General features: G+C 54.5%; 2 protein-coding genes across 6 annotated transcripts in view; one reads left to right on the plus strand and one right to left on the minus strand.

Annotated features, from left to right (window-relative positions):
• The window catches only part of TMEM140 (transmembrane protein 140), a 33,819-nt gene extending 20,812 nt beyond the window's left edge, over positions 1-13,007 (plus strand). Inside the window, exons 1-3 of one of the 2 annotated variants that reach the window (XM_075558702.1) lie at positions 9,786-9,922; positions 11,847-12,434; positions 12,659-13,007. In XM_075558702.1, the coding sequence (XP_075414817.1) occupies positions 11,860-12,417 (558 nt within the window). In that variant the 5' untranslated portion in view covers positions 9,786-9,922; positions 11,847-11,859 and the 3' untranslated portion in view covers positions 12,418-12,434; positions 12,659-13,007. Of the gene's footprint in view, positions 1-9,785; positions 9,923-11,846; positions 12,435-12,658 lie in introns of those variants that run through there. The other variant, XM_075558701.1, reaches the window with a different exon arrangement.
• On the minus strand, positions 12,971-17,245 carry CYREN (cell cycle regulator of NHEJ). 4 transcript variants are annotated; one of them, XM_075558697.1, is made up of 4 exons: positions 17,142-17,245; positions 15,318-15,508; positions 14,500-14,575; positions 12,971-13,727 (listed from the first exon to the last, which is right to left on the minus strand). In XM_075558697.1, the coding sequence occupies exons 2-4, from the start codon at positions 15,467-15,469 to the stop codon at positions 13,476-13,478; spliced, it is 480 nt and encodes a 159-aa protein (XP_075414812.1). In that variant the 5' UTR covers positions 15,470-15,508; positions 17,142-17,245; the 3' UTR covers positions 12,971-13,475. The 4 variants fall into 4 exon arrangements, with proteins under 4 accessions (XP_075414812.1, XP_075414811.1, XP_075414814.1 ...); XM_075558696.1 differs by having other exon boundaries at positions 17,081-17,235; XM_075558699.1 differs by having other exon boundaries at positions 15,318-15,572; positions 17,081-17,205.
• Positions 17,246-17,290: the final 45 nt, after the last annotated feature.

Genomic DNA, 17,290 nt, shown 5'->3' on the forward strand with positions numbered 1-17,290 from the left:
GCGGCTCCTCTGGGTCTCTGTGCCACAGTCTGTCGTGCCTCTGGTCTCAGCAGCCCCTGCTCCCTCAGAGACATCTGTGCTGGGCTCCTCCACGTGGTCCTGTGATTGTTCTGTGTCCCCGATGGCCCTTATCAGCTGAGGGCAGGCTTGGCTGCAGGGGTGGCTTGTCCTCTGATCATACAGACCTCCTCCAAGGACCATACAGTGCACATTCAACGACTGCTGAGCAAGGAGGGGCAGTGAAAAGAGGTTGACTTGATGAGCTGGATGGACGCAGTGGCCGCAACAGTGAGCACAGGCCAAGAACAATCGCGAGGGTGGCTCAGGGCCGGGCAGGGGGTCCTTCTGCCGTGCGTGGGTCGCTCTGGGCCAGAACCCACTCAAGGACACTGAACAACAGCATGAGGACAGGTGGCTGGAAGGGCCATGCTAATTGACTCCATCTCAGGCACAGCCACCCTCTGGCACCCATGGCCATCAACGGCCACTGCTTGGGTATGGGCTTTGGGGTCAGTCCTGTGGCCCAATCTCCACAGCTGCCCTGCGGCTTCTACCGCCAGGGAGAGTCACAGAGAAGGGCTTCTTCCCTTTCCAGGCATTTCCTCATTTCCCAGGGCTTTAAAATATAGGGTTTTTTAAATTGTGAATTAGGTGGGGGATTACATTTCAGATGACTAATTTTGTATTCAACAACTTCTACTCGTTACCACCACCACCCCAAAAAAAAGCATGCCCCCTCCTGTGAATACTGTCTTCCCCTTCACCCTAGTTAACATCTGTCTACCCTGTAGTGTCTTTTGTTTTTGTTGTTGGTTTGGGGGAAGGTTTTGTTTGTTTGTTTGTTTGTTTGTTTAGTCTATGGTTTCATCTTCCCTACCTTATCCCGAGCCCCTCTCCAACTTGGTAACCACCAAAGTCTATTTCCTTTGAGATGAAAACCTTCATCTTGATTTTGTTCGTTATGACTGAGGCCTCAGACCGTGTGGTGATGGACGTGGGCCAGGCACTAATTGCTCTCGGCGGAAGGTTCTCCCAGCCCCAAGCATGCCATGAGATGCTTCGGCGATTCGGGTCCTCTCTATGCTTCGGCGATGCATTGTGCGAGGGGCCAACATTCCCGCATCCTACTGCGGACGGTGCTGCGATGAGCGTGGGGTTGCCGGGTCTGTTCATGCCACGACTCTTCTTTAGCGTGTGTACCCCGCAAAGGGCTTGCTGCGTCCCTGGGAATTTCTATCCCCAGTTGGCTGAGGTCTTGTCACCCACAGTGGTTTCCCATTGTCACGGTCCTCCCGACAGTGCACAGGGGTTCCAATCTCCCCGAAGGTCTTTCTGGGCTTTGTTGTTGTTCTCTCTCCTTCTGAAGTGTCTGTGACATTTGCCCCCGGCGGGGTGATCTGCTAATGAAGGTTAATGGACAACGGAACAATTGGACCAATGGCAATTTAATAGGAGCAGAATCTCTTTCCACAGCTCAAGTGTGTGGGCATGGGAGCAGGGAGGCGCCTGGACACAGTCCTGACTTTGTGCCAATATCACCTGGCTTCGGCTGGAAAAGCTTTGTTTAGTTAACTCAGTCCGGTGGCAGTGGCAGCGTGCCACCTTGGCACAGAGCATGGCCTCCACAGACTTAAAAGAAAAGGTTTCCATTTGACCTTGAATCATGAGACTCTGGGCTCCTGTGCCTGAGGAAGCATGACTCATTTCCCCTTCTTTCTCCCTTTCCATTTTTCTCAGAGGCACGCCCAAACAAATTGGGTAAGAAAGACCCTGAGCAGGCCTGGAGTGCTCCCGGCCTGTACCGTGCCCGTCCTCGCCTGTGCCTTCTTCCATCCCAGGCTCCTGTCTCCTTCTTCCCTGGGCCTGTCTCTGCACACCCGGGCCTCCTCCTCCACCTGACTCTCTGCTAACTTCTCCTTTCTCACTCCCAACTTGTGTTTGTCATCAGCATCGCCACTGCCATCAAAGCCGACCTCGCGTCACACTTCCGGTGGGGAGGCCAGGGAGGAACCCATCTATGCGTGGCTGAGCACGTCACCTTGAAGACTAAGCGTGGCAGATCCATGACCTCATCTAATTCCTGTCCCGGCTCCCAAATCAGTGCCATGGTTAAAGCCACTTTTCAAGAAAGAGCCCTATAGACAGTGTAAGACATGAAAAAAAATTTTTTTACAAATTATCAAGGGTTCATGAGGGAAGGAGAGAAGGTGGGAGAGGGGGGAAATAAAGCCCTGATATCACAGGCTCAAGTAGAAAGAAAATGTTTTGAAAATGATGGTAACATATTGACAAAGGTGCTTGACACGATGGATGGATGTGTGGATTGTGATCAGAGCTATAAATGCCCCCAATAAAATGATTTTTTTTTTAAAGAAGAAGTACTAAGCCAAGGGCATTAGGTGATTTGTCCCATCCCTCACCACCCTGAGTGTCCAGCCTCCCCGGGTGATCTCGGGGGCTCAACCTGAGCGGCCCCTCTCTTGCGTGATCTGTGCGAGAGGGAGGGACACGCTTTGTAAAGAATTTACACGGAGAGAATGGGCCAATCACAGAGGCCCCAGAAGGACAGTGGGGAGGAGGTGGCATCAAGGAAGAGGGCTGGGCTAGTGTGGTGACCCGAACCTGTGGGTCCTTGTCCTATTGGGGAGCCAACTGGATGAGAGTGGACACTGAGCAGGCGGAGCAGGAAGGGGGCTCGTGTCTGTGCAGCCAAGGCGCAGCGGGAGGGCTCCCGGATTTGAAGACCCGCGGTTGCAGGCCAGGGTCGGTGAGTCCTGTTGGCACAGTGATGCCAAGTTGGAATGCTGACCACAGCACCAGCAGTTTCAAACCGCCCACTGGTCTGAGGGAGAGAGAGAGATGGGGCTTTCTTCCCCATAGAGTTAAGTCTCAGAACCCCACAAGGGCAGTTCTGCCCTGCCCTATAGGGCTGAGATCAGCCAGCATCCACTCGATGGCAGTGGTTTTTGTTTTTTTGTTCCATCCTTTCAGAATTCCAGGATTCTGTCTCTGTCTCAGCCCTCCCCGCCCTCTAGCCCACACTGCCCAGGTGCAGAGGTCTGGCTGGTGAGTCATGTTGGGCCAAATGTTCTGGACGTTCCAAAAATAGGCTCAGGGAACATGGTCCATTCCAACGCATCTGGGTCCAGGGTGGATTGAAGGTCACTGGCGTGTGGGCTGTGCACTCACTCAGGCCCTGTCCACACTGGGAAGACCCTGGGTCCTTTCTTTGCAGAAGGGCCTGAGGTCAGACCAGCATTCCCAAGGTGAAAGATTTCAGTCTCAGAAGGGTGGGTCACAGGGCACCAACTGGGAGGAGGGGTGTTTGGTCCCGGAGCTTCACCCAGCATGGAGTTGACTGGGGTGTGTCCATGGGGGGGGTGGGGGGAAACTGAGTAGGAGGCATGTCTGCTGAAGCAAGGCTTCCCCGTGGGGCCCCTGAGGGGGTGCTTCTGACCTCAGGGAGCGTGTCTCTTCTACCGGGACCCACTTGGGCTGAGAGCACCCTGGCTGCACTGGTGTGTGGGGGTGGAGAGAAGGCAGGGACTGGTCAGAGGAAGTGGAAGAGACTTGATTGATTATTTCCCCCATCCTGAGAGAGAGCTGGAAGTGGGCACGCAGTGTCCTGGAGGCGGGCAGGAAGGAAGGTTTGGTGCAGGTGGGCAGGTGTGCAGGGAAGGCGGCGGGGGGTGGGGGGGCCTTTCTACCAGCATGTTGTTCCTTGCCCCCCTGCCTTTTTTTTTTTTTTTTCTCCACATTGCGGTTTGGGCACCAACCTGGAGATGAGGTCTGGCCTGGCCTTGTGGAGGCTAAATTTGGCCCACTGGAATGTTCAGTGAGGTGATTTAATCTGTTGGAAAATGCAAAGGAAGTGCTCGTGTTTTAAATGTTTGACCAGGGGGCATTCAGGAAGGCCTATTGGCAAATGAAAGGGGTCATGTTGTTGTCTTTTTTTGGAGGCGCGGGGCCGGGGCTTCCCGAGCGCCCATGGTGCTGTCTTAAGGTGTAGTTCTCCACACTAATCTCGCCTTCTGCCTGCCCTCTTTCGAGGAAAAAGAAGAGGACTCAGTACCCCTCAGAAATGAAAAACATTCGTACTACAGAACATAATCCGGGACAAAGTGCAGGGTCTGCCGTTCCAGCCGGGATGGCCCACTTTGAGAAACGCTGCGCTAAGATCGAGGGAGGGCACAGGTTGATCCCCAACAAGGTGGGGTAAGTCAGAAAGAATAGCTGCCATCCGTGAGAAGCCTTTATTCAACAGAAGCACCACACCGTGAAGTTATTGTTTCTTTTGTTTTAAAAACGGAAAACGTCTCCAGAGTTTGCTCAGAGACTGCAGTCATTTCTGAGTAACTCGAGGAAATAGGTGGAAGATCAGTAAAAGGATGCACGAACAGCATTGCCAACCAACGTTGCTTGTTAGGGAACCAAAGGTGGGTGCGCCTGCTTTTCCAATGCACGCGCTATCTCATCAATTAAGTCTTTTGGGGGTGGGTGGGGCCATGAGGGATTTTATTAGGGAAGTTGACAGGTTCCAGTTAAGGATCCGAAATGGGCAGGATCTGCTCCTTGGATCAGGATAGCTTCGCTGCTGTGCCTGAAGGCCCACCTCCCGCTGGTCTCTAACCAGTGTTCTGGGGGGGGGGAACCCCATTTCATTGTTATGCGCCCTGCCATGTGTAGGAGCCAGTCTTTGTCCTTTGGTGATTCACGAATTGCAGGTCTACCTGCGGCTGAAGGGGCGTTTCCATCTCCCAAACTCTGCTGGACAAGGCTGTGGTCCCCGCTTCCCCCAAGGCAGGCAGCAGTGTGTGCATCCCCTAGGGACTCAGGTCACATACCTGGCTTGAGAACACAAAGGAAATGCCAAATCGAACGTGAGGAAAACATTTAGCACGTCGTAGAAACAGGACCGAGACAAGGAAAGACGGAAACAGCATCCGGATGGGAAGATCCAGAGCACGAGGTCCTAATGGCGGTCAAGGGTTGGCTGAGAACCGAGGGCTTAAACGGGACAAGGGGGAGGACAAAGGAAAGTGTCGCGGAAGCATGCTTGGTGGCCGATCAATACATCACAGCTGCAGGTAGGGCTACTACAGTGGGAACAGGATATGATGAGGCACACCTGTGCGAGCCAGGAGAGCTGACAAGATAGGCCTATGGCCTCCGACAAACAGAAGGGCATGGCTCGTGGTGAGGCAAACTGGGCACCCTAGTCTCCATCAAGGACACACCCACACAAGCCCCTAAGGAAGGCAGGGTGATTAGGGGAAGGTAGTGTTCCACTTTCTAATGCACCCTGCCTGAGGACAAGATTGCTCAGACTCCTGGTGAGTGGTCAGAAGGAATTCATTGAGCCTTGATATCTGCAAATCAAGGGGGGCCTTCACCATGACCTGTAGCCTTCTGCAAGCCTAGTGCTCGGAATGTAACCTCTAATACATCCTTTGGAACGATTTTTCACTGGTGAGACAAATCGAAATCTGAAGGGGCAAGATCAAGCCCGTAAAGTCGTTGGGATTCGGTTTTACCAACGACTGTCTTCTGTACCCATTCCAAAGAGAGGTGACCCAAGAGAATGCTCAACTTATAGCACAAGATCATTAAGAACCTAGGCGAGTAAAACTAGGCAGCATATCAGTCAGCAAAGGTTGCAGCGGTACATTGATGGGGGGCGGGGAAGGGGGGCTGCCAGAAATTCAGGCTGGATTCCGAAGAGGACCTGGCATTCGGGATCTCATCGCTGCTGTCAGGTGGATCCTGGCTGAAAGCAGAGAGCACCAGAAAGATGCCGACCCGTGTTTTATGGACCATGACAAGGCATTTGATTGTGCGGATCCTAGCAAACGATGGGGAGCCTTGAGAAGAATGGGCATTCCAGAACATTTCATCGTGCTGATGCAGAACTTGTACACTGATCAAGAAGCAGGTGTGCAAACAGAACAAGGGAGCAGTGCGTGGTTTAAAATCAGGAAAGGTGTGTGTCAGGGTATCCTCTCACCGTTCATATTCATCAGAGAAGCTGGAGAATATGAAGAAGAATGGATCATCAGGATACATTAGAGGAAAGCTTATTAACCAGCTTGCTATGCAGATGACATAAACTTGCTTGCTGAAAGTGAGGACTTGAAGCTCTTGCTGATAAAGATCAAGGACTGCAGCCTTCCATATGGGTCACCGCTCAACCTAAAGACGAGCAACATCCTCACAATGGTACCAAGAGGTAACATGATGATGAACGGAGAAAAGATTGGAGCTGTTTAAGAGTTTCATCTTGCTTGGATCCACAATCAATGATCATGGAAGCAGTAGTCAAGAGTCCAAACTGTGTGCTGTGTTGGGTACATCTGCTGCGTAAGACCTCTTCAGGGGGTTGAAAAGCCAGGATGTTACTTTACCTGACACAAGCCATGGTATTTTCAGTTGCCTCATACGCAGGTGAAAGTTGGACAGTGTATAAGAAAAATGGAAGAAAAGTCCATGCATTTGAACTATGGTGTTGAAGAATATTTGTGGTAGCTAGCCTGTCAATCAGGTCACAGCCTGATGGTACTTCTTGGGGGGGGGGGGAGTGCCTTCTCACAAGGAGGATCCTGAGAACTTCACCTCCCTCTGCCTTCACCTTCCTGTTGAAGAGCCACACTGGGAGCTGCCAGAGCCCTGTGATACCAGCACTGTCATTGGATCCACAAGAGTTTGCATCTACCGAACGTTGATCTTCCTGTATTCTGCATCGTTGCTTGTGACTGTGTGAAGAGGGACTTATCATGGACTAGGTCTGAACTGAGCTAGGATGTCTGCTTGATATGTAATTACTTCTTCATATGACGCTCTCTCTCACACATATGTACACATATGTTTTCCTAGTCCACCCGGCCTAACACAATATTAAAAGTGCCATGGCCTACCAAAACAACAATACCCCACCTAGATCTTGGAAGAAATACAGCCAGAATGCTCATTAGAGAAACATGTTGTCAGAGGGACCAGTCCACAGAGAAGGAAGGACATCGTGCTTGGTAGAGGGGCAACCAAAAAGGAGAATGTCCTTAACAAGATGGATTGACACAGTGGCTGCAACAATGGCTCAAACAAATTCTTCCTAAGCAGAGCCCATGATTGTTCTAAGAAGCTCGTGTGGTGGTTACATAAACTCATGTCAACTTGAGCATCTAGCCTGTCTATCAGGTCACAGCCTGATGATGCCTCCTTATGGACATGCCTTGTCATGAGGATTCTTCCTCTCTTTCCCTGGGGAGCTGGGTCACACTGTGCTGCACATTCCTGTTGATAAGCCACTTGGCACCACACTGATGGATGGAGTCAGAGCCATGGAGCTGGAAGAAAAAGCCACGTGGAGATCCACGCCAGCGCTGAGATGCTTCCACCCCTACTGGATCCACAAGACTTTCCATCCACTGACTCGTGATCATCCCGCATTCGGCATCATTGCATGTGTTTTGTGAGTCTGAAGATGACTTTACGGATTGGTATCGGACATGCGGGCTAATATCAGACTTACTGACTTGATCTGGATTGGGCTGGGATGTTTTCTTAATTTACAATTTCTCTTTGAAGCTTTCTCGTACACACATATGAGTATCTCTGGATTTGTTTCTCTAGTCAAACCGGCCTAACACAGCACCCGTGAGTGTTTTGTGTCCTCTAAGAACCCTTGGAAATCCCATAGACCCTAGCCATAACCTTCGAAGTAGACCTCTCTGCTTTGGAGTCAACTGGCCCAGCAGATACCCGGCTGTGCCATTGTTTGGATCAGACCACTTCTCTTGCTTGATCGGACTCACGCTCTCTCTCACCCCCTCCCCCACTTTTTTGTAGTTGTATGTTGAACCTTTTCAAAAGTAGTTTCATCAGCTTATAATTCACATATCTAATAATTCAATCATATGAAGGAGAGTTGTACAATCATCACTACTATTTCAGAATAGACTGTGTTTCTGAAGGTTCCCTAAGGAGAAGGCAAATGTGTTATTCTTTTTTAAATTGTTTTATTAGGGGCTCATACAACTCTTATCACAATCTATCCATACATCGATTGTGTCAAGCACATTTGTACACTCATTGCCCTCATCATTCTCAAAACATTTGCTCTCCACTTAAGCCCCTGCCATCAGCTCCTCATTTTCCCCCTCCCTCCCCACACTCCTTTCCTCATGAACACTTGATAATTTATAAATTATAATTTGTCATATCTTGCACTGTCTGGCGTCTCCCTTCAACCACTTTTCTGTTGTCCATCCCCCAGGAAAGAGGTTATATGTAGATCTTGTCATTGGTTCCCTTTCTAACCCACCCTCCCGGTATGGCCACTCTCACCACTGGTTCAGAAGGGATCATCTGTCCTGGATTCCCTGTGTTTCCAGTTCCTAACTGTACCAGTGTACATCCTCTGGTCTAGCCAGATTTGTAAGGTAGACTTGGGATCGTGATGGGGGGTGCAGGGAAGGAAGTATTTAGGAACTAAAGGAAAGTTGTATGTTTCATTGTTGCTACATCGCACCCTGACTGGCTGGTCGCCTCCCTGAGACCCTTCTGTAAGGGAGTGTCCAGTGGCAAATGTATGATTCTTGAGAGGACATGTCGGCAGCCATCCACTGAACCCAGAGACAGGCTTACCATGTGTTGCCTGGAAAGGCCCCTTGCCTGTCGGAACTGGAACCCTCATAGCAATACTTCAACCTTGGTATCTCTAATAGTCCCGATGGTGGAATGGGTTGTCCCTTGGGTTGCTAACCGCAAGATCAGCAGTTCAAAACCACTAGCTGCTCCACGGGAGAAAGATGAGGCTTTCTTACTCCCATGAAAATGTAGTCTCAGAAGAACCCACAGAGGGAGTTCCTCTCTGTCCTGCAGCCTCCCCGTGAGTCAGAAGAGACTTAACGTCAGTGTCTGAGCAAGACTCACCTGGTTCTGAGGGTGGGGGGTGGGGGTGGGCAGTGGACTGTGAACTTACTTGGCATTTAAACCCTGCAGCCTCTGAGGGGGTCCTGGGAGGGGTGGAGTAACCTTGACATGGGTACGGGGAGGTGTGGGCATGAAGGGGTAGAGAATAGGGTGAGAGGAAGGTGGGGGTGGATGTTGGGTTGAAGGGGGCTATTCTCGGGAGAGCAGTCAACAGACCTGGGTAGGAAGGAGCGCTCAGGAGCAAAGAAACTCCTAGTTGCCATGTGCATTTGTCGATGCTATACAAGCATTACTGGAAAGAGGGAGGTCACTTGGAAACTTTCTGAAGTGGTTCTGTGAGCCTGATAACAAGAGTCCTGATGTGGCCTGAAAGAAAGCCGATGAATCCAGACTCAGGTCTTACCTTTCCCCTCAGTCCCCACAACTTTTTGACGTGTGTCTGTGTGTGATTGTGTGGGCTCAGCTACGTAAGAGAGCTTTGTGCAGAAAAACCCGCGAGGCAGGGTAGCCTTCTTCTTCCGGGTCTCACAAGTTAACTGCAGTGTGACCAGTCTTCCATCGCTTCTTTCCCTGCAAAAGAACCCAGGCCTTCCAGTGCTGACAGGGCCTGCCTGATGGGGCAGCTGGGAAATGGGAGACGTCCGGTGTCAACATGGGTGGGCCACGCCCTTTGGTGGTTAGCAGTCGGGGAATGATATAGCCTGGCCAGGTACAGAATAATGCTATTTGGGGGGCTGGTTGCTTGATGAGCCAATCTTACCATTTTGAGGACCAAGCCATTACATATATGATGTGATTGGTGTCCAGCCAATCCGTGGTAAGGGGGTGTTTCCTCAGGGGTGTGGCTTGTCTGGTTCTAAAGACCTTCCAGTTCTCAGAGTTTGAGCTAGTGAGTGGCTGAGCATATTGGGATCCAGCAGCCTCCGGGAGAGCTGTCTAGCTCCCGCCTGTTATCTGACCTGACGACCAAGGATTCTCCAGCCTCTCCAACCAAGTGAGCGCTTTCCTCATCTTTTCGTTCCATTTGCCCGGGAACTTTCTGAAGTGCCCCGTTGGCCGCGCTGCTCTAGAGAACCCAGCCTAAGACAGTGGGTCCTGAGAGGGGTTGGATCTAAGGAAACAGAATTGTAAGGATGAGTTTGCTGAGTTGGTTTTGAAAGCTGACTAGTGTTAAGTGTGCTGACGGCTCTGCCTCTGTGGGTACAGAAGGTTCTGCTAATCCATGCCCGCGTGGCCTAAGATGGCCGGAGTCACAGCCTGGCTCCCGGTCCAAACCCACGAGCCGTGGCTGGCCAGCAGGTAGAAGAGCAGTTGCCGGGAAGCAAGTTGGTTGGTCCCACTTAGTCTACAAAGAGGTGAAAGACAGGGTCCGCCCAAGGCTTCCAGGTCACCCACTGCGGGAGCACCGCCTAAAAGACCAGTGATGCTTTAAAGAGAGGCGAAGGCCAGACAGACCCTAGCGTTCACACGCCTTGTCGGAGGAAATGGGCTGTTTATTTCTCTCTGCTGAAGGTCTGGCCCTTCTTCCACGTGGTCCCGTGTCCATACATTTCCCTTTAGGAGAAACAGGAAAGGGCCCATGTGCAGAAAATATCAACAGTGACTCAGCCGTGTGCGGGGCGGAGGGGAATGGCGGGGATTAGGAAAGTGAACGGAGGCTCCGGCCGCCACCCACAGGCCGGGCCTCGCAGGGTGGTCTCGGACGAAAGAGAGAGGGTCTACCCCACTGTCTCCAGCCTTCCTGCGTGTCACGAAAAACAAACCAAAACGGAAAATGCCGAGCGAGCCCTTGGGAAGCTAGGCTATTTTTTGGAATGACTAAAATAGAAACAGAATCCCTACCCGTTCCATGGCGCTTCCCAGGGGTAGGGGAGCGGGCTGCCCCTACTTTCTGTAGGGCTTCGACCTGATTTGGGGACACCGGAGGGGTGGGCCAGCGAGGACATATGGGTGTATCCCCCAAGGGGCACCGGGAACAGGCTCGGCCTGGAGGATGGAGGATGGGGAGGGTGGGACCCAGCGGGCAGAGGAACACCAGGCACGGTTTAAAGGGACACAATGGCCGTGCTTCCCTCCTAGGAATCGACAGAACCAAGCCAAGGCTATGGGGCTCGGGGTGGGGTGTGTGTGTGCCATCTCCTTCCTTTAGAACAGGGACCATTTGGGGACACATCAGTGACCCGAGGGTCCCAGGCTGAACTAGAGGCCGGCCTGGAGTCCGCAGTGTACATGGACTCCTGGCCAGCAGCCCCCCTCCACACCATGAAGCCCTCAACCTGCTGGTTAAAACTTTCCTTTGTGCAGGTCTGACGATATTAGGGGCCGAAGCCACCCTCACCCCCACAGCCAGCTCATTCTGTAAGAAGCCCGGCCGCCCATAAGGCAGCACTGGTGCCAAGTGTTTGCTCCCCAGGGAGGACACGGCCACAAAGGACAGACAGTAAAACAGCGGCCTGTCCTATTTAACCTGTGGCCAAGACTGGCCGGGCGACCCGAGTTCAGGCACTGCAGGCAGTCCGAGCCTCGGGGAGGGGTCTTAGGGGCGATGGGGGTTGGGGACTGCGCTGGGCTCATATCCCAAAGGTCCAAGGTTCCGTCTACCCAGACCGTTCTGAGAATGCAGCAATTGCGACCCCTGCGGGGTGCAGTCCCACATGGGGCGCTGCCAGTCGGGGTTGGTTCCATGGCAACTGGTAAGTCAGACAAACCACACCCACTCATGGCCACGCTGGAGGACCAGCGGCCCTGCCCTCCTGGAGCGTGGGAGCCTCGTCTTGGTCCTGGGGAGTGGCTGGTGGTGTGGAACTGCAGGCCAGGAAGGCTAGGGCCAGCTTGGAGGGCGGATCGGGAGTGGGCTTCGCAAATGCCTTGCCCTGTGCACTGGCACTCAAGGTTATGGTCCCCTGTCCCCGCCCCAGGTGCCCTGAGAAAATGGCCGTCCTGAAGCCACGGCAGGGCGACCTCCTGCCCTTCCTGGCCATCATGGGCCAAGCGGTGGCGGTCATCACCCTGCTCTTCTATGCGCTCCTCTGGGAATCCGGAAACCTCCTCGAGCTGCCAGACAGGCGCATCGGCTTCTACAACTTCTGCCTGCGGGATGAGGCCACTGATAAGCTGCGGTGCTACAAGGGCCCCGAGCTGGCCACCTGGGACGTGTCGTGGATCAGTCTGGCCCTGGCCCGGCTGGGTGTCTATGGGGCCCTGGTCCTCGCCCTCTTTGCCCCCCTGCCACTCCTCCTGGCCCGCTGCAAAGGGGATCAGGGAGAGTGGCAGCTGGCCAGGGGCTTCCTGGCAGTCTCCTCGGTGCTGCTGGCCGGAGGCCTGGGCCTCTTCCTGATCTCCATGTGGAAGTGGCTCCAGCTCCCGCTGCTGGGCCCAGCCTTCCCAGCTCTGTGCGTGGCCCAGGGCCTGATCTTCCTCCTGCTGGCAGCCATGGGAGCCTTCCCCCAGGGGGTCTTGAGAAGAGAGGACCCACCTGAGACCTGCTAGGCCACAGGACAGAGCGGGTGAGTGTCCCCTTCCCCACTATCGCTGCCCGCAAGCTTTAGTGGAGGGGATGGGCACCTTGGTGGTGGCCAAAGGACCCGACCATTGGGAGTCTGTCCTCAGGAAGTTCAAGCCTCCCTCCCACCCACCCCCAAAGGAAACCCCCTACACATCTTCACACAGGACAATGGGTGACATTAACTGGTCTGTGAAAACCCTTCCTACTTTGCTACTTTGTCCTCAGGGGGGCTCCAGCTGGACTTGCCAAAGGCGGCTCATGTGCTGATTCGGGTGTGATGGGGAGAGGGCCACACCCCTGCTCTGGACGGTTCCGGTTCCTGTTACAGGCCGTTTGGCCGGAGTCTCAGTATTATCCAACAGCCCCCCATTGTGTGAGCTGCTGTGGGCTTTCCTTGGACTACAGCCTGCAGCCCGCAGACTTGGACCTCTGACCCCTCCTCCTCTGGCCCTGACTGGGGGGCAGGGAGGCGGCAGCACCCGTGCCTATGAGTCAAGAAAAGCCTCCAGCCTGGCACAAAGATTTAAAATTCAGGAGTCTCACCAATGTAATAAACTATATTTATATAACTACACACCCTGGGTCTCTTCCTGGTCAACCAGCCTAGGTCCCTGGGACCTGTGTGCCCACCCCCACCCCCACTCTTGGGAGGGGTGGCGGGGAGCCACACAGAACTGAGGCAAAGGCCTGGCAGCCCCAGGTGATATCAGTCTCAGACAGGTAGGCTGGTGCACAGTTATCCCGCGTGCGGCTGCATGGCGGGGGTGCACGGAGTGATTGTTGGATCCTCCCCCTACGGACAGACCATGCTGCCCTCTGGGAACTGTTAACGCTGCCTCGGGTGAGCCTCATGGCCTCAGTCTTCCTGGGCTGGATGACAGAGTACAAAGCCCAAGGACCCCAGACCTTGGAGCTGGAAGGGGAGGGCGTGGGTAAGGAAGAAAGCCCCTGCTCCCCCACCCCCACCTCCTTAGGAAGGAGGCAGCTGCCCGCTGGGAAAGCAAGGGGCTGTGGCAGAAAGTCTGGGAACGGCTGTCCATCATCAGCTGAAGAAGATCTCCCGGACATATTTCAAGGCGTCCTCCTCGTCAACCTGGGGCGGGCTGCAGGCAGAGTTGGGGTCCCCCAGCCCCAGGGAAGAGCCATGGCTGGGGGAGAGTGAAGCCTCCTCTTTGTCCTCATCCTCCTCTTGGCCCCCAAGAGGCCACAGGGATCTGGAGTGGGTGGGGGAGCACTCCAGCTTATCAGCGGCAGCCAGGGCTGTGTGCTCCGTGGGTCTTTCCAGCTGGTGGCCCTGTGAAGCGCAAGAACAGCCACTGGGTTCCTGGGCTTCCGAGGTGGGCAAGCCCACTGTACAGAACTGGCCTAGGGATCACTGGTCAGCCCCACCGCCCGTCAGGGCACCCATACTCCCTCCTCACAGCTCTGGCAGGCTGAGGGCCAAAGGGCAGAGAAAGGGATAAGGGTGCACGAGTTGCCAAGAAACAAACTAAACCGTCAGAGACGGTGAGTCTAGAAAAGGCAGGGCCAGAGGCGGAAGGAGCAGCAGGCCAGGAGACCGCCCTGGCTGGCCCTGAGGAATCTCTGGGTCTGTCTGCACTCTCTCGAGCTGGGGACTCGAGGAATGCGGCTGTGTAGGAGGGAGCAGAGGGGCTCTGTGGGGTTTGCCAAGGCTGTGGAGTTGTTTGGAGGCAGACTGCCACTGAGCGAGCGGCTGGTGGGATCAAACCTCCAACCTTTCCACGAACAGCCCGCTGCTTAATCCCTGAACCACCAGGGCCCCTTCTAAGGTGGCGGGGACTATTGCTGCTGTTCTTTTGAGGACTTGGGTCCCTCTTCTGCCTGACCCTATCCCCCCAGGGGTCTCTTCCAAAAACCTCAGCCATTCTCCCCAAACCACACCCTGCAAAACACACACACACATGCACACATGCATGCATGCACGTACACTCTCTCGCGCAGCAAGGAGTGGCTTAGTTCCCATCAGTTTAGTCCAGTGAGCTCATCCCTCCTAGAGCCTGCAGGCTGGGGCTGGGAGGGGCTGGCACAGAGGGGAGGGCATGCACCTCAATCAGGATGCCCAGGGCCACATCCACAAGTTCAGCTTCGTTCATGCAGTACGTGGTCCTCTGGGCGGCAGGTCTAGAAGAGGGACATGGGTCACAGAAAGCCGAGGAAGGGAGAGCAGGATGTTCGCAGCCCGGGCTCCCCAGGTACTACGGTGGGCGTTGGTTCCCAGGGCAGCTCCTAGGGCTCAACACGGTGGCCTACAGACCTCACAGCGCCTGAGTTCCAAAGTCCGTTTGGCCAAAGCCTTACTTGGTCAAAGCCTTCTTTGCAGGAGAAAGTCAATCAGCGCCCCCTGGCAATAAAACTATGGCACTACAAGTGATCAATCCAGGCTACAGATTAACAGCTTTTGCAGCCCCCCTCCCCCCCCACACCCACTGCTGGTTTCAGCACCTCCTCCCCAAGAGGCAGTATCATCTACTTTGAGAAACACTGAAACAGACCACCGCCCTGACGCCAAGGCACCAAGATGTCCAGTGCCAGGGGGTGTCTTGCCAGATCAGTCGATGACCATCTATCATTGAACACACACACACACACACACACACCACCCACCCCCACCACCCCCAACCAACCCCCTCTGCTGCTGAGTCTCAACAGGCCCAGCACCTCCCTGAAGGTCTGCCACAGGGCCTGTCTGGACCATCTTCCTACCCGCTGGGTGGTATATTGGTGGTGCTGAGTGGTGCTCTGGGCATGGGCTTGAGAGCGTGGCCAGTGGGTACAAAGTCCAGAAGGGAGGTGCAGCCACCTTGCCTGGGGGTGTGAGGCATCCATCGGAGATGCCCCGCCCCTCCCCCTCCTGCAGCCCCACCTTTTGGCCTCCGTCACAGTCAAGGCCTCCATCACCGCCGCCTTCCTCCTCTTCCTGGGGTTCTTGGCTGGCACCTCTTGCTTCTCCGCCACCTGGGCTGTCATCCAGGTAGGTAGGACCCGGTTCTTATTCCCGGATTTCATGGTTTCCATCTCATGGAAAGGAGTCAGGGCCCAAGCTTCCTTGTGTTCCTGTTTCAAGCCAGCAAATCCCAATCACACCAGGAATGCAGAGAGGCCTGTCCACAATTCATGCCTAAAGAGGACAAATCCAGTGATCTCTGGCATGCTAGACTTCTTCACGCCAGGTTGCCAATGGTTACCAGACAGGGCAGGGCAGAGATGACCCAGAGGACCTGGGCTAAGAGATTTAAAATAGCCCTGGGCAGGGCACCAAGTCAGAGGACAAGGGAGTGGGCAGGCTGATGTGCTGGGAGACAACACTCTCTTATGTCCTGTGTCTGAGGGTGCACTTGGCAGTGGTCCAAGCAGGACCCAGCCGTTCATCACATGGGGCGGGGGGGGGGGGGGGGGGGGGGGAGGGGGAGAGAACAGGAGGAATCAAACACCAGATGAAGCCATCAGGTGCCTTCCTCTCCCAAACATCTCAGGACCCTCTCCTCCCTTTGGCTCAGTAACAGGAAAATCCCAGGCTATATTGATTCACAGTTAAGTTTCACTGGCCAATTGCCCCTGCCCTTAACCCAGAGGTACGTCTGGTTAGTCTTCAGATGTTAACAAGCAGTGGGGGGTCAGGGATCAACCTCCCCCTCCCAAAACCAAACACTGCTATCAAGTTGAATCCGACTCACAGCGACCCTGGAAGGCAGAGTAGAAGTGCCACTGTGGGTCCAAGATTTCAAAAAATCTTTATAAGACTAGAAAGCCTCATCTTTCTCTTGTGGGTTTGAACTACTGGCTGCTCTATTTTAGCCCACTTTGCCACTAGGATGCCTTTAAGACAAGCATTCCTTAAATAGATGAAACTCACATAGAACTTGACCTCCTTTTCCCTAACCAAACCAGACTCCCCCCATGCCTTACCCCTAAAGCCTGTCAGCCCCAAGTCTCAGAGGGGTTGAGATCCACCAGGCCAACACGCCTCCTTTTCAGGCAGCTGGGAAATAGTCGCAGAAGCTTTAGGGCTCGATCTAAGAAGGGCTTTACTGCCATTTTTTTAAGGTTTGCTTATCGCGGTTCCGGTTCTCAACCAATTTGGGGATGAACGACCCTTTCACAGGGGTCTCCAGATTCATAACAGCAGCAAAATGACAGTTATGATGTAGCAACGAAAGTAGCTGTATGGTTGGGGAGTCACCACAACCACTGGAGGACATTTTCTCATTTTGCATCAGAATGGCTGTTTGCAATCATGTGTTTTGAGTTGCCAGGGGCATAATAATTGGCGACCTTAGGCAGCTCTTCGCCAGTGGGTCAGCGCTGAGCGCCAGGCAAGCCCCCGGGCAAGGTGGATTAATGAGCGGGTTCCCACCTTTCCAAGACCCCAAAGGTCGGGCAGTGGCATTTAGAGAAACACAGGAGCCGGGGGGTTCGGGGCTCACGGATGTCAGTTCGGGGCCACCTGCGAAAGAGCCGCCCAAGGCCGCCCAAGGCCTCTCCGTGTTCGGAGGAAACCCAGCCTCGCCTGAACGCGAATCCCCGGGCACACGCCCACTTTCCTGGGAGCGCCGAGGGGGGCCCCAGCGATGGGCTGAAACGTCCCCGCAGCACCCGCACTTCAAGGAACGGCCCCTCCGCACCGACCCGCCGAGGGGACGTTGTGGGCCCGGTGCCCCAGGAAGAACGCGTTCCCCGCCAGGCACACCGGCTCCGCTCCGCGACCTCGGGGGCAAGGAGCCGCACACCCGACCTCCGACGTCCGCTGAACCCCCTTCCGACCCGCGGCGCGGCCCCGGCCTCGGCACCACCGGACCCCGCTTCCGGCGCTGGTGCACTCGGGGCGCCGCACTTCCG

This window comes from Tenrec ecaudatus, chromosome 9 (genome assembly GCF_050624435.1).
Source record: "Tenrec ecaudatus isolate mTenEca1 chromosome 9, mTenEca1.hap1, whole genome shotgun sequence".
NCBI classification, from domain to species: Eukaryota; Metazoa; Chordata; class Mammalia; order Afrosoricida; family Tenrecidae; genus Tenrec; species Tenrec ecaudatus.

What these genes read in the sequence shown, in the direction of transcription:
- CYREN (XM_075558697.1), bottom strand. Translation starts at nt 15,469, where the DNA reads ATGGAAACCATGAAATCCGGGAATAAGAACCGGGTCCTACCTACCTGG. An exon ending in ACTGTGACGGAGGCCAAAAG is followed by an intron (nt 14,576 to 15,317) that starts GTGGGGCTGCAG and finishes TCCCTCTTCTAG; the next exon opens with ACCTGCCGCCCAGAGGACCA. An exon ending in CCCTGGGCATCCTGATTGAG is followed by an intron (nt 13,728 to 14,499) that starts GTGCATGCCCTC and finishes TGCGCTTCACAG; the next exon opens with GGCCACCAGCTGGAAAGACC.